General features: G+C 46.1%; 1 protein-coding gene across 1 annotated transcript in view; it reads right to left on the bottom strand.

Annotated features, from left to right (window-relative positions):
• LOC148033103 (pentatricopeptide repeat-containing protein At4g18975, chloroplastic-like) overlaps window positions 1-16389 on the bottom strand; it is a 59663-nt gene extending 43274 nt beyond the window's left edge. The window contains exons 1-2 of the mRNA XM_087683832.1: window positions 16111-16389; window positions 15937-16016 (exon numbers count right to left, since the gene is read on the bottom strand). Coding sequence (XP_087539958.1) covers window positions 15937-16016; window positions 16111-16197 — 167 coding nt within the window. The 5' untranslated portion in view covers window positions 16198-16389. The remainder of the gene's footprint in view (window positions 1-15936; window positions 16017-16110) is intronic.
• Between the last annotated feature and the right edge of the window lie 466 nt (window positions 16390-16855).

Raw genomic sequence — 16855 nt, 5'->3', positions numbered from 1 at the left:
AAGCAACATGGATGACAAATGCTCAAAGCTGACAAGTATTACCAATGTCTGAGCTCATAAGGCATGGATTGAATAGTATCAATCGCACCTCGAACCCAGTAGTCTGTAGGTGACCATAGAGGGTCACTACTTGCAAGAGTCGGTGTTGTCCAAATGTATTTTGGGAGATTTGGACAACGGCAATGCCTACTCCTAGTTTGTTCTCGTATGGGGCAAAACACTTAGCAATGTGGCTAAATGAGGGGAATTCATGATCATGATATGCTCCTGCAAGGCTCTTTTTGAGGCACCAAAGGTTAGCAACAGCTAGGGTAGCCTGTAGGAGTCGAGAGAACGAGTTGGACTAGAGGTTGGGATTGGGCATCAACATCCGGATCATCTTCCAAGTATGGTAAAGGTGGTAGTTGGGAGCAAGGCTCCGAGAGGTCTTGAATGGAGATCTCAAGGAGGAGGTGTATTGGCTCAACCACCAAGGTTTGAGGCTCCCCATTCTGAGAAAAAAGCCCTTAGCTAGGGGGTCTCAAGGGGGCCAGTTGCCCCCTTGATGGGGATCTAGGGGCAACCCTTGCCCCTGATAGTAAAGGGAATATTTCTTGGAATATTCCCTGTTCGACTAGGAAAGGTTCATAATATGGTTAAAGCTGACCAAACTACCTTCTCAAGCTATAAAAGAAAGATGCCTCCAAATCCAACGTCAATCTATCTATCACATAGTCAGAGTTCTTCTGGCTACCCTTTAGCCCTTTACCTATCATATATCTAGATTGCTATCTAAGCTTCACAGTGGAAGTGCATGGGTGGATAGAGCCATCTTTGTATCAGTTCATTTGAGATTGATCGTCTTGAGTCCTACATTCCACTTTGTGTTTGTCACATACTATTAAGTTTCTCTATCTCTATTCGAACATTTCTTCACAACACTTGCATTTAGCTTTTTCCCAGCTTAAGAGAGGTCTCATATGTTAGTCGTCGTAACCCATCCCTATGTTAGCAAGTTCGTTAGCTCATGAGTGAATCTCAGCATGTGGTTTAGTAGGCCAGACATTGCAGAAATTTTAGGCATTTTTTATGTGTCATGATCATGATGATTTTAGCATTTATTGCTGGTCAACCAGCACCGGCTCCCTCTATCCACTAGAACCTATAGGTGGTGAAGCAATCTATAGCTGTGGAGGAGGGAGTGACCAGAATATATAGGCAAAATCCATGCCATAAATGATGTCAGATCAGACAGCATTAAATAGTGGCTGACAAGCAATAAATGCCATAAATGACATAAATAATGGCAAATGCTAATGGCTAAAATATCAGAGATGCCCAGCCCACTAAACCACATGCACAGACTCGCACCCTCTCTCAAATCATGGGTGATCTGATACAATATAATGATACAGTGATAAGAACCCATCATCGTCCATACAACCACCACCAGAAGAGAAGCATGGATATCTAGCTCGAAGAGAATCTGATGTCAATGTCGATCATACCAACTCCTAAAAACAAAGAAGAGTCATATCAGCTCTCAATATCTATCAGCAATGCCTCTGAAATAGCACATGTGACCATCCTATCACCAATGTCACAACGCATAAATGACCAAGGATTCCCCGCCTTTGGCCAAACTGCCAAAATGTCCCCTCATGTTAACTCGGGCTAGGAGCCAAGCCCACTCTCTATCAAATAGCTCATCATGAACCTAGATGTCAATCCCAACTCTAGGACTTGTAAGCTTGCCAGACTTCGGTCGGGGTGTTAGGAAAATCCCTCTCTAGATCCTATACACATGTATACCTGTATAGATGAGGCACAATTGCCCCACCTCACCACCCTCTCACACTCCCTCTCTGGCACTGGAGAGTTACGAGGGATGTCCTGCATCACCTGTACTAGCAACTAGGAAGGGAGGCCTCGGCAACCATCGTCAGGGTCGCATGGAAAGAGCCTAAACTTGAACATGGAGATAAGGAAGACTCATCGAGAGAGTCATCACCCTTTGTCACTGTACATGCCTGCTCCTCCTGTAAAGCTACTAATGACTTGCAATCATCCCGAAGATATCCCTCCTTGCCACAATAATAGCACTCAGACTTCTTCTTCTTCCATACGTCACCCCTCTCTAAAATTGGAACATCTAGAGCACCAAGAGACATCATCCTCACGAAAACCTAAATCTCAACATAACAAGTCTCCAACATAACACTTGTAGATGAGTAAACAATGTTTGCATTCTAAGCATCAATATGAAAAGCCAAAGGAGCCATGAGAAGGAAGAGACAAAGAAGATAAGTAGAAGCAAGGGATCTGGAGGGATAGATGGGTGCCAAGAACACAAACTCACAAGGATTGTACGAGTTCAAAGCAGTAAAGAAAGCACATAGAGAAAGGATCAACAGTAACCACCCGAGTGTAGTGAGAAGAACATGACAACCGGATGCACATGAACCCACTCTAGAGCTTAGCAATGAATCACATGGTGAAAAAATGGATGAAACACAACAAAATCAGCCTGAGAAACTGTCACCCGGCCCTACACAAGCACAATCAGTTAAAACGCAGTGGCTGAAGTCAAAACACAGTCAGCAACTGCAATAAATGTAGTCGACCTACATAAAAACAGGCCGCCTCAGCCTGTTGTCCCCAAAATGCAGAAGAGAAAGGGTCAGAAAACAAGTCCCCAGGCTTGAAACAGCCCCAAAAAACTGTAACACAATGCCCAGGCTGTAAATCAGTCGCAGCAGTGAAGAGCAAGTCCAAGCAGCAAACGAAAAGTCAAAATGCAGACCTACACCACACCAGAAAAGAGTAGTAGGAACCTTGATCCTGAAATCTCATACCGTGTTAGAAGTGGATGCAGTGATGGAAGCATGGAAAATTGTTGTAATAGATTGCTAAACACAAGAGAGAAGAGAAACACTGCAAAAGAAAAGAGATGCTCAAGAAATGGAATCCATATTCGAAGACATGAGATAGTATAGAACCAACGTGAGTCACTGGCTATGAAGGCACCAACACCAACTTCCCCTCTCCACCAAAACTTGTAGGTGGTGAAGCAATCTATATCTGTGGAGGAGGGAGTGACCAAAATATATAGGCCAAATCCATGCCAAAATGATGTGAGGTCGGCTAGCATTAAATGCTTTCCGACAAGTAATAAATGGCATAAATAACATTAAAAATGGTAAATACTAATGGCTAAAAGATTAAAGATGCCCAGCCTACTAAACCGCATGCACAAACTCACACATGAACTAACTAATCTACTAGCATCTCTCTCTCTCTCTCTCTCTCTCTCTCTCTCTCTCTCTCTCTCTCTCTCTCTCTCACATCCGGATCCACATGAACCGGGCTTCCTCATCTTTCCACATGACTTGCACCATGGGCTGTAGCTCCTCCCTATACAACACAGCCACCCCTCCGGACCCTCGGGTCCCTCCTTTTGTTCGGGATCTAGGGCGGCATGCCGTCTCCCATCTATATCCCCTCACTTCTGGTAAGTAGGTGCCTGGGCTTTGGTGGGTTTCTGTGTAGAGGACGATGTCCTTGCCGATGAAGGTCTCCTGGAATAATCCTGCATCTGTCTTCAAAGCTCCGTTGCAGTTCCACACTGCAAAACTCAGGTGGGTCTCATAGGCCGCGCCCCGTCATTGGCGCTTATCTGTGATGATGACCCGACCATCTCTGTATACTGCCCATTTTCCCGCTTTGCGAGCCTCCAAGATTTGTGGCATGCATTCTTTACAGTGTGCCACCTGTGCGGGTGTGAGGTCATCCTCCAGGTAGACTTTTTCCCCTTTTAGAGCTGTCCTTTTAGAGAGGAAGGCTCGTCTGGATTCTAAGTTGGCAAATTTGAGAATAAGAGGCCTTCCCTTGGTGAGGTCTTTCCCTACACGCCATGCATTCTCCACTATTTGAGGGTCCTCTACTCCCAGCTTTCCACATATCTGTTGGGCATCTGCCAGGGGGCTATCCCCTTCCTTCCATCCGACCACCCGGATGTGGAGCGCTCTAAGCTTTCTCCTTTTCTTCTCCTCCAGTGCTGCATTCACAAACTCCTCCTTCTTTGTTGGCGACTTCTTGGCTACCTCAATCTATTTGGAGTTCTCGGCCACTTCGGCTTGTGCTTGTTTCACTATATTCGCCCGCCCCCGAGACATATACATGGCGGTGTGCTATTTCCCACCAGCACACTCCCCATACGCACCACAGAAGGGCGAGTCACCATACCTACCACTGTCCGAAGATATCATGCACTACTCCAGCTTGGGGGATGTCATGTTGGCTGGAGACTTCAACGCACGCACAGCACAAAGGCAGACCCCCTTCTTCGAGAGCGAAGACCACATGTACAAAGAGATTGCACCGGAGGAGATAGGACTCAACCGAGCGTCACAGGACACAGCTGAGTGCACCGAATATGGCGAACACCTACTGGCGTTAGGGGGGGCACACGGACTGGCCATCCTCAACAGCCTCGACAGATGGCCCGAGTCGGATGCCCTCACATGCTTCCCACACAAGCACGCGGCCAACTGCATCGGACGGGGGGTGCATGGAGCACCCACACAGAAACTGGGAGCAAGCACAGTGGACTATATCCTTGGCCCTCTATCACTTATCCCCGACGTCCAGTCCTTTAAAATATCACCTCGCCCACTCGCAGTGGCTGCCGACCATGCATACCTACAATTTGACATAACCTGCAGGTATGACCTAACCCCCCCAGCAAGCAACCCCCCAAGATTCCCCAGGTACCACTTTACCAGGCTAACTGCGAGCGCATAATCCGACCACCTCTATTGGAGCCTGCAAGAAATGAACCCCCACGCACCCCTGGAGGAGGTCATAGCACAGTTGGCGGGCACACTACACACCTCAGCTACCGAATACTTCCCCCACACATCCCCCTCCCCCCACCCCACCCCTCCGAACAAGAATGTCCCACAGAACAGCTGGTACGACGCAGAGTGCAGGGAAACCCGGCTCCGTCTTCAACAGGACGAAGCACGAGGAGTACACACACATAAACAGGCACGCTTGATATTCCGTCGCCTAGTGCGACGGAAGAAACGAGCCTACCTCTCCAAAGAGGAACACAAATTCTACCAGCTATTCTTAGGACAAGACAGCAAAGAGGCATGGAAGGCGTTTCAAGAACCGCGAGCCCAGACGCCCATCACCTCCCCGGACACTTGGCACCCATATGCAACCTCACTATACCAAGTACCCAAGCAGCCCCAGCTACCCCGGCCCCCAGGGAGCAGACCCGGATCATCCACATTCTTCAGCACGGGGCGGGTTCGGGACGCCATTGACAGACTCCAAAATGGCCGTGCCCAAGACCACGAAGGCTTGGTAGCAGAGCATTTGACCCATGCTAGAGACACACTGGCACCTCTCCTAGCACACATGTTCAACAGAGCCCTATGCGAAGGCTTCCCAGCCAATTGGTCAGCCAACACCATAATACCTATCCTGAAGGTCGGAGACCCATGGTTCCCACGAACTACCGAACAGTCATGGTTGGCCATGTACTAGCCAAGCTCTATGGATCCATACTGGACCACGAGCTGAGCAAGTGGGCAGAGCAACACCAACACCGAGCAGCAGGACAAGCAGGGTTTAGGAGGGGGTTCTGCACCCTTGACCATATCCTCACTATGCGAAGGCTTCCCAGCCAATTGGTCAGCCAACACCATAATACCTATCCTGAAGGTCGGAGACCCCATAGTTCCCACGAACTATCGAACAGTCATGGTTGGCCATGTACTAGCCAAGCTCTATGGATCCATACTGGACCACGAGCTGAGCAAGTGGGCAGAGCAACACCAACACCGAGCAGCAGGACAAGCAGGGTTTAGGAGGGGGTTCTGCACCCTTGACCATATCCTCACACTTAGAGCCATCATAGAGGAGGGCAGAGCACATGGAAGACGGGTGTACTACTGCTTTGTGGACTTCCGCAAGGCCTTTGACACAGTTTCACGAGCGAGGCTCGCGCAGAGACTACAGGAACTGGAGGTACCAACCGAAATATGATGGGGGATACTGGCACTATACAAATCAGTAACGGGCCGAGTTCGGGCACCGGGAGGGCTGTCAAAGGAGATCACCAGCACCATCGGAGTCAAGCAGGGATGCCCACTCTCGCCCACCCTATTTGGCCTCTACATTGATGAGATCTCAGAGTACATAGATAGATTGGGCGAGGAGAGATCGAGCCTGGGAGGGACACTAATACCTATCTTACTATATGCGGACGACATAGTCCTCATCTCCAACACACCCGAAGGGCTGCAGCGCCAATTGGACGCACTACAGGCCTTCTGCCAAGACAAAGACCTAACTGTGAACCTGGGGAAAACCAAGGTCATGGTGTTTAACACGTCAACCCAATGGCTCCGACGGTCGGTACCCCCCTTCACATACGGTGGAGAAACCGTGGACGTGGTCCAAAGATACGTCTATCTGGGGATTACATTCTCTGGACCGAGATTTACCCTGAGAAAAGCAGCAGAAGATAGACTAACCCGAGGCTATGCAACCCTCGGGTCAATGGAGAACCAATGTGCCCGCATACAGTTCCAGGAACCCCGGACAAAGCTCTGGCTTTTTGACACCTTGGTCACACCAGCCCTCCTGTACGGGGCTCCCATATGGGGGTCCAATCTCTACCACACGCGGAGGGCCCCACAGGATCAGCCACTACCTAAGGAGGAGGAGGCCACCTATGAGGGATGGGACCAGATGGAGAGACCCCCAATACTTATGATCTCATGGATGATCCGAAGCAAGCCCTCCGTACCACACGAGATCATCCGCGCAGAGCTGGGGGCACCGCCCCTCGTGGCTGAGGCCCTCTTCCAAACCGTGACCTTCTTGCGCCGAATATGGGACATGCCCCGGCACCGGTACTCCAGACTTGCCCTGAAGTCATCCAAACAGCTAGCAACACAAGGGGACACTGAGTGCTGGTATGCCTGAACAGATACCTGGCTACGGCTCCATGGCCTGCACATGGACCACCTCCCCCCACTACAATACAGCCTAGACTGCCCACACCTAGAGCTCAGCCGAGAGGAGGTAAATCGCATCACCAGAATGGATATCATCCAGATAGACACCGCCAGGACATGGGTGACCCCCACATTGGAACCAGGAACCAAGAAGGCTTTCTACCGAGAACACTTCATGCATATCTCCCCGGACGGCTTCATCACCCGCCCAAGCTACATGGACACACACCTGTCTCACGGGGTCAGAAGTGCCATCGGACAGATCCGCACGTCCTCACACCAACTACGGGTCGAAACGGGCAGATACGGGGCCAACCTCCTCCCCCCAGAAGACCGAATCTGTCAGCTCTGCCATCTCGAGCCAGAGACCGAGGAACACTATATCTGTAAATGCCCAGTGTACTACGAAATCCGAGGACGCTTCCACTGCCTATTCAGCGAAGGATTCGGACCACTCTCCAAGGTGATGGAATTCAAAGACTAGAGATGCCTGGGGCTCTTTCTACTGAAAATACGACGCCACAGAGACCACCTCCTACGAACCACGGAGCAAAGATAAGGAGCCACCAACCAACGCACACTCAACGACTTCTACCAAATACCAGCTACCCTCCCCACCACCGAGACCCCACCAGCCCAACCGGCCTCCCGGCCCCCGGGGACCACCTTAGAAATAGCCACAGCGAGAGGTAAAGCCCGGGGACCACGCCTCGCCGGCCCCCATCCCCGCAGAAGACACTGGTCGAAGATACAAGGGATACTACGCCGCCATCGGATGGCCCTGCCCCGCCGCTTTAGCCTCTCCATGCTAGACCGACCCATGTGGGACATCTTAGGATGAACACCCCAAGAGCAGTTCCACACCGCACTGGGATTACCTCTAGATTGTATCTAGTCCAGATATCATTTTGTACCTACTCAATTTAGTTCAACATAGCATAAATGTTAGCTTCACTGGGACTTTTGAAATCTCCCAGACATTTGTATGCAACATTTTGGTCTCATAGGCCAACTTGGCCTGTTGTAGACGTTAATATAACTCTCTCTCTCTCTCTCTCTCTCTCTCTCTCTCTCTCTCTCTCTCTCTTCTTTATCTTCTCTTCCTATCCTTTCCAAACGGCTCCTCCTCACTGTTCTACTGATGACAAACTTCACAGTCTTGATTACTTAAGATGGAATGTTGTTATGAAAGCATGGTTTGTACAGAGGTAATTATGGTACATGGTTTCTTGAGCTATTGAGCATCCTCAATCTCCCACTCTTCCTAATGATTGGGTCCAAGACAACCATGAGAAAGCTATGCTTACATGGCATTCCAATGATGTATAGTGACGGATCAAGCACGAAGATCGAGACAATAGGAGTTCCTTAGGCACGAAGAGACAAAGAGAGTGAGAGAGAGCAGAGCAGAGCAGAGCAGAGCAGAGAGTGCATGTTATTAGATACAATGATGAGTGTACCACTTTAGGTTTTTAGATAGATATATATGTGTAAGTACAAGTGCTAAGGGTGTGTTCACACCCGAGCACATTTAAAGGCACAAGGGCCTTTATTCCCAACAACCTTCCACCTAAAGAGGAGAAAAGAATCAACTAAGTCTAAATATGTACAAAGCTGAAATACATATATCTATCCAACTCCCATCATCTGTCAGCAATGAGCAAACTGCTTTGCTGGAAGACCCTTCGTGAGAAGGTCTGCAAGATTATCATCTGTATGCACTTTGGCAAGCTCAATGCTCTTGCTGTCAAGTACATCTCTAATGAAGTGGTACTTCACTTGTATGTGCTTCGTCTTTGCATAAAAGACGGGATTCCGTGCTAGCATGATAGCACTCTAACTATCACAATTGAGAACAGGTAACTCTATGATGCCAAGCTCTCCCGCCAGACGTGAAAGCCATAAAGCCTCCTTGCATGCCTCAGTGGCAGCCATATACTCTGTCTCTGTTGGTAGACAATGCAACACACTTTTGTAACCTGAAAATCCAAGAGACTGCTCCTCCTGTGAAAGTAAACACATACCCAGGAAGTGGACTTCCTGCTATCCGCATGACTAGCATAGTCTGCATTCGTAAAGCCAACAACAGATGCCTTCTAAGTTCTACTTCCCAAAGCAAATGCACAACTCCTTTGTGTCTTTGAGGTATCTCATAATACCTTTCACTGCTTCCCAATGCTTCTTGCCAGGGTTTGCCATGTATCTGCTAACCACTCCCACTGCAAAGGCAATGTTAGGACGTATAGCAACCACATACATCAAACTCCCAACCACTAAAGCATATGGTATCTTGGCCATTTCATCCTTCTCATCATCAAATGTAGGGCTATCCTCTACACTGAGTTTCACATATGGAGGCAATGGAACCCCAATTGTTTTTCCCCCCTCCATATTGAAACACTGCAAAACCTTGGAGATATACTCCTGTTGAAATAGATAGAGCAATCCTTTTGACCTATCTCTAAGTATTCGCATGCCAAGAATGTGATTTGCATCACCAAGATCCTTCATGTCAAAGCTGCCATGAAGACTTTGCTTCAGTGAATCCGAGGCATGAGTATCCCTGCCAACAATCAGCATGTCATCTATATATAAAACCAAGATAATCAGGCTGCCATCCGCTGCCTTCTTGGTGTACAAGCAATGATCCACTTAACTTCTATGAAAGCCTTGAGACTGCATGAATGTATCAAACTTATGATACCATTCTCTTGGTGCTTGTTTCAGTCCATACAAACTCCTTTTTAGTTTACATACCATCTTTTCTTTCCCTTTTTCCACAAACCCTTCAGGCTACTGCATATATATGTCTTCATGCAGATCACCATGTAAAAACACACTCTTTACATCCATCTGTATGAGCTCCATATCTTCACCTGCAACCAAGTCCAAAATGGTTCTCAATGTAGTCATCTTGACTATAGGAGAGAAAATCTCATCAAAGTCAATTCCATGCTCCTGCTTGTATCCCTTTGCAACCAATCTTGCTTTGTACTTTGGTGAGGAACCAAAAGTGATCTTCATTTTGTAAACCCATTTGCATGTAAGTGTTTTTTGCCCTTTAGGCAACTGCACCAAGTCCCAAGTGTCATTTTTCTCAAGAGATTCCATTTCTGACAACATGGCTTTATATCATTTCTTGCTGTCCTGTCTCTCCATTGCTTCCTTGAAGCAAGATGGTTCACCACAGTCTATCAACATGACATAATTAGCCACATTGTTTGCACCAGGAACAAATTTGTTAGGTTGTCTAGTAGCCCTAGACGATCTCCTAACCCAATGATCATTGTTTGCTGGCTATTCCTGCAAATTTCCATTTTCAGCATGCTGTCCTAGCATTTCAGCCTACAAATCAGTATTAACAACTTGCTGTCCTAGCTATTCCTGCACACGTAGTGGCTCATTATCATGGGCAATAGCTGGCTGATCATTTTCTGCATTTACAGGTTCATTTACAGCAGGTATTTGCTGCTCCACAGTGGGCACATTTTGCTGCCCAAAAGGTATTTCTTCCCGGAATACAACCCTACGAACCTCCTTAATCTTTTCGAGTTATTTATGCATGCGATCTTCCCGGAAAATAACGTCATTGCTGCGTACTACTTTCCTTTTCTCGAAATCCCACAGTCTATACCCCATTTCACCCTCATCGCCATATCCTCGGAAAATGCATTTACAGGACTTTGACTCAAGTTTGTTGCGTTTTTCTTTACGAATGTGCACAAAAGCCTCGCAGCCAAACACTTTCAGGTGAGCATATGGAGGTGGCTTGCTCAACCACGCTTCTTTGGAAACTCCCTCCCCCCCCCCCCCAAAAAAAGACCTATTTGGTGACCGACTAATCAAGTGTACGGCTATCATAACAGCCTCTGCCCAAAAACCATGGGGTAATGCAGCATGAGATAGTATCGTACGGACCTTATCTTGTATGGTCCGATTCATACGCTCTGCAACTCCATTTTGGGATGGATTATGAGGGGCAGTGAGCTCCCTCTTTATCCCTTTGTTGTCACAAAATGCCTGAAAGGCCTTGGATACATATTCTCCACCACTGTCAGAGCGAAGACACTTAAGTATCTTATTAGTCTGATTTTCAACCAATGCCAAGAATTTTTTAAACTTGTCAAGCACTTCATACTTGCTACGAATAGGGTAAACTCATACATTCCGTGTAGCATCATCAACAAAGGTAACAAAATATTTCTTTTCCCTAAAGATAATCTTGGCATATGACGTACATTTGAATATACTAACTCTAGAGGAGAATATTTCAAAGAAAGATACTTTTTGTGAGACGTCTGTGCATGTTTACCATAAATACAATGATCACAATGCTCAAAATCAGCATAACGAAGACAAGGCAAGTAACCCAAACAAGAAAGCACTTTCATTCATGTTTGACTCATGTGTCCCAACCAACCATGCCACAAAGAAACGCTTGGTTGTTCAGTCACGGCAACAACATGGTCACGCACACTAGATACATGAAGTGGATACAAAGTATCACTCTTGCAACCTCTGGTAATCACTCTAGATCCCTTACAGATCTTCCATTGTCCATGACCAAAGGTGATATGAAAACCATCATCATCTAGCTGCCCTGTGCTAATCAAGCTCTTCTTGAGCTACGGTACATGCCGTACATGCTGAAGTGTGAAGGTAGAGCCATGCTTAAACTGCAACTACACACTGCCAATACTTGCAATGTCACATGCATAGTTGTCCCCAAGATGGACAACACCATATCGACCCCCTGTATAGTCAGAGAACCACTCACAATGAGGGGTGACATGAAAGAAAGCACCTGAATCAAGAATCCAAGTATGCATATCATCATCTGTATCTGCAAGTAAAGCATGTGTACCAAAGTGTGAAGAGACAAAGAGTACATCACTCCCACTATCACTGTCATGAGTGACTATATTCACCTCTTCAATTTTGACACTGCTCTTCTTAGGGTGACTATCTTTCTTCTCTTCCTTGCTATCATCTGTCTTCTTGCTCTTTCCTTTCTCTTTCTTCCATTTGTAGTAGTCACGTTTAAAGTGACCCTTCTCGCCACAATGATGGCATTCAACATCTTTGCCACGTGATTTATTGCGTCCCTTGCTATCATATTTGCCTTTCTGCTGTGATCTGCCCCTAGTATGCAAAGCACTGGAAGACTTACTGGATGCATTGTTCTGCCGATTCATTTCTTCCATGAGTAGAGCACTCTCTACATCAGCATATAAAAGGATCACATTAGAATTACTCATAGCAGTCCTGAATATATCCCAACTCTCTAGTAGAGTGCAAAGTAAGAAAGTAGCCTTAAATTCCTCATCAATCATGAACTTCAAGGCAACCAACTAGCTGAAAATGGAGTTAAACTCACTCAAGTGAGTAGACATTGTTGTACCCTCTTTCATACGCAAATCCATAAGCTTTTTCAGCCAATACACTTTGCTTGCAACACTCTTCTGTACATATAGTTCTTCCAATCAAGTCCAAATAGCATATGCAGAATCCAAACCTTCAATAATGAACAACAAGGCATCAAAAATCGATAGCTCGATGGTTGAGCGTGCAAGCTCATTTAACTCATCCCAATCATCCTATTCCATATCTGTGGGCTTTGCCCCTTTGGTTTTAATCGACTTTGTCTGCTTCTTTTGCAATAGGATATTGTAGCACTGCTTTTGCCAAACCGCAAAGTTATGTGCTCCTTCAAGCTTCTTTATGTGCATGAGATTACTGTTGCCAGCCATGATTTTCAGCCCAAATGTGACCAAAAAATCAGCAAATGCAAGCCCAAATTGTCACCCAAGTGATCAAGGTACAAACAAGTACCAACCAGCAATAAATGACCACGTAGAAGCACAGATTTCAGATCTGTAATTAAATTTTCAGAAGCACCAAACCATGTGCTACAGCATTCCACAACTGATTACAGCTGTTCCAAGGGCATATACATCACATTACATGAGAAATCCCAAATTTTAGCTGCAATTTCTGTTGTACATGTACCCACGGGCATAAAATTTGACACACACGGTCAAAAGGCCCAAATTTTTTGTGCTCAAAGCATCAACCACACATCTGCATTTTCTCTATCATGCATAGAACAAGCCAATTCTGCCAAAGTAGAGCAATTTCAGCAAAACCCCCCAAATCTTCCAAGTGTTGGATGTCCAAATTACATGGAATTGAACCTACATGTACATAAAATGACCAAATGGCACACAAATTTTGACCAAACTGCAAAAGCCCCAAATTGCACGAGGATCCAATGTGCATCAATGTCGAGAAATTGGGTAAATTTCAACCCAATTTGTGCATGTACATGAAAAGCCCCAAATGTCGAAGGCAAGATGTCACAAAATTCCTGCAATTTCTAAGACAAATTGTCTTGTCCTGCATCACAATCCCCAAATCTGAGAAAAACCCCAAGTTTTCGGGCCAAGATTGCACAGACTTCAGTGAAATTGACTCATCCAAGAAAAATCTCACTTGCATTTGAGAATCCCCAAACAAAATTTATGAGGCCTGCACATTCAATGTCTGCAATTTCTGGTCCGGAGAACACTGCAATGTGTGTCGGGCACAAATTTGTGAAAACCCCCAAGTTTCAAGACAAAGATTTGCCTTCTGTGCTTATCCGCGCGAACGCCCGTGAAGGAAAGGGGGCAAAAGGGGTTTTTTTTTTGAACAAACGATTTTTGAAAAAAAATGTGACAGGGTCCATTGACCCGCTCGCCCGTGCCACCACGCGCTGGACCTGTTCCACCGACTGCTGCCCCATTGCGTGCTGCTGCAACCGACTACTTCACATCTGCTAGTCGCCAGCTGTTGCCCGTCGCTACCCACTCGGCTAGTGGTTGCCCTGCGTATCAGGCCAATGCCTACTCACCCAGCCTGTCACACCACTGCCACACACGTGAGACTCCTGAAACGCCACCTGCTGGTCCATCAACTACCTCTCCTACACCTACTGGACACTAACGATTGCTGCTTATCAAGTCCACCTAGGACTCTTGCAACACCTGAGTTGTCTCTTGCCCGCTCTGATACCAATTTGTAGTAACGGGTCAAGCACGAAGATGGAGACAATAGGAATTCCTTAGGCCCGAAGAGATAGAGAGAGTGAGAGAGAGCAGAGCAGAGCAAAGAGTATGCACGTTTTTAGGTACAATGACGAGTGTACCACTTTAGGTTTTTAGATAGATATATATGTGTAAGTACAAGTGCTAAGGGTGTGTTCACACCCGAGCACATTTAAAGGCACGAGGGCCTTTATTCCCAACATGATGCCTATGCATATTTTGCTTTTCTTTAATGTATCTCTAAAGAGGTTCTATTAACAGTCACCTCCTACAAGACAACTTCAACGATATGGGAGATGCTTTAGTTATTGTATAGGGCTCCCTTGACTATGCGTATAGTTACCCTATATGGACAGCTCCAGCGGATAAAGTTTGAGCTAAAGAATACTATCCAATCATTCTTACTTCATGTTACACACATATGAGATTAGCTTTGACACATGCAATTTGCCCTTCCAAAGGCTCATCTTGTGGGGCCTATGCTCTACAAGCTCCCTCCAAAGTTTGATGGAGTAGCCAATACTTTGCAAACTCGGACATCATCAACACCAGCGAGCTTCATATATATGTCCTCGATGTTGCTTGAGCATGAGGCTTCTTTACAATTACATGGGAGGCTTTCATCTCAACATTGTGGCTCCAATGAGGCAGCAACTTTAGAGATGGATGACAAGAAGAAAAGTTGAAGGGCTAGTGTTATCACTATGGCAAGAAGAGATATTTGCACAAAGATTGCAAAGGGTTAGCGACTTCGAGGAAGAAGGAGAAGAAGCAGCAGCAGCAAGATATGGACTCCTCTATTGCCTTCCTCCTCCTCCAACTTCGACTTATATCCTCCAGCCAAGGCGCAAAAGGGATCATCTTTTTCAAATCGAGGGAAGGGCTTGGTTGCCCCTTCTTCTACTGCTTTCTAGTGCAAGTGATGTTGTCATCCCTCGGGACTCTCCAATGCTAGAGAGGGAGTATGAGAGGGTGGTGAAATAGGGCAGATAAGTCTCATCTATATAGGTATACAGGTGCAAAGAATCCAAACAGGATCTTCCCTTTCGCATCAATTAAAGTATAGCAAGGCTTCAAATCATGGAGCCAGGATCAACTTCTAAGTTCGTGATGGGTTGTTACTTGATCAAGAGTGGATTTGGCTACTAGCCCGAGCTCGCATGAGGTGACACTTTGCTGGTTTGGCCAATAGTGAGGAATCCATGTTCGCATATGCTCATAGGCATTTTTAACAAGATGGTCATGTATGCTATAGTGAGGCATTATTGACAAACACAGAGAACCCTTATGTTTCTTCTCTATTTTCAGGTTCTAGTACGATCAGCATCGACATCAGGTTCTCTCCAAGGCACACCTAGGTTTGGGAGCATTTCACAATACCATGGTTTATCCCTTTTAAGCGAGGGACACAAGGGGAGACTTATTCTACACCCAAATTATGTATGAAACCATGGATGATTGGAATGGAAATAGGGAAGGACCCTGCAAAGTTTCTCTCTATTGTATTTTTGCAAAATTTATTCACAACTATAGAGCACTCTTCAATGCCAAGATATGTCAAACTGAAGCTCCTTGACTGCGTAAATGGTAATCTAGAAACTCCTGCTTTTCCGGGTCAGTCTTTCCCTGTAGGGAAATGCCCTTCACCTTTAACAATGCAGAAGCAACTAAGGAAACAGAGAATATGCACTGCCGAAACTGCTTTGAAGACATAAAAGCACGTGTCTTAATTATAGAAAAGCCAACAAATCATCCGTGTCATGCATGAAAAGCTCATGTCAGTACAATAACAACATGAAAACACAGTGCACACGGGGAGAAAAAAGCCCAGTTCTTGCCTGGAGACATGTAAAGAACAGCGCGTTTGACTGAAAGCGGGGTGCTCATGGCTGAAGAGCTTTGTACTTTGAGAAAAGGCCTGATCAGTAGAGCAAAAACAGCAGCAATAAGACAGAAAGCTGTGCTCAGAGACTTACCATAGCTAGCAAATTGCAGTATCAAAACATGTTTACCTGGTGGGGTGGTGGTTTGCGCCGGGGTGCGAACGCAAAACGTTGCCAGAAAATTGAAAATGCCAACCTCTTGACATACATTTCCATTCGACACAAGTAGCAGAGAAACACGAACTGATAATCTTCTCTCTCTCTCGAGCTCTCGAGCTCTCTCTCTCTCAATGGTTCTCTGGCCCGCAATCAAAAAACATGTTCGAGAGCTGATACATATACTTTGCGCTGGAAAATTTGTAGGTTTTGCAACATTACAACCTACAGTCAGGCACGGCTGGACGGATCAACGTGCAAAATGCAAAGGGTATCTTCCCATGATATTTTACTATTTTCTCATTCGGTTATATAATACCCAAGAGTTGATAATGCGGTTTTTTTATTACAGAGAGTAATTACAACATCATGGATGCGACATGGCTACTCCAAAGTAGCTAACTTCTTCCAAAACAAGCTATAAACCCAGTGTCTACATTTGATGCCCAAGAGGGTAGCCCAAATTTCAAGCTTAAGGGCATAAACTTGGTCAGCAACAGGAACTAAGCCTGTAGACCTTTTGAAGACCGCATCATTTCTTTTACTCCAGACAAACTTCAAAGTTAAGGCACTTAACACACTAACAATTTTCCAATTGGCATTATCTAGGTCTCCGACATCAACATAGAATGCTTCTATAAAATTGAAGTGAGACTTCAAATTTGCTTTGTCCAGCCACTTCTTGGGTGCTTTCCACAAGGGGGTCTACACAATGACA

This window comes from Lygodium microphyllum, chromosome 8 (genome assembly GCF_053477565.2).
Source record: "Lygodium microphyllum isolate KBCC chromosome 8, Lygodium_microphyllum_v1.1.10, whole genome shotgun sequence".
Lineage (NCBI taxonomy): Eukaryota > Viridiplantae > Streptophyta > Polypodiopsida > Schizaeales > Lygodiaceae > Lygodium > Lygodium microphyllum.
Note: the sequence above shows the minus strand (reverse complement) of the source record. Positions and strands in the feature narration are given on the sequence as shown.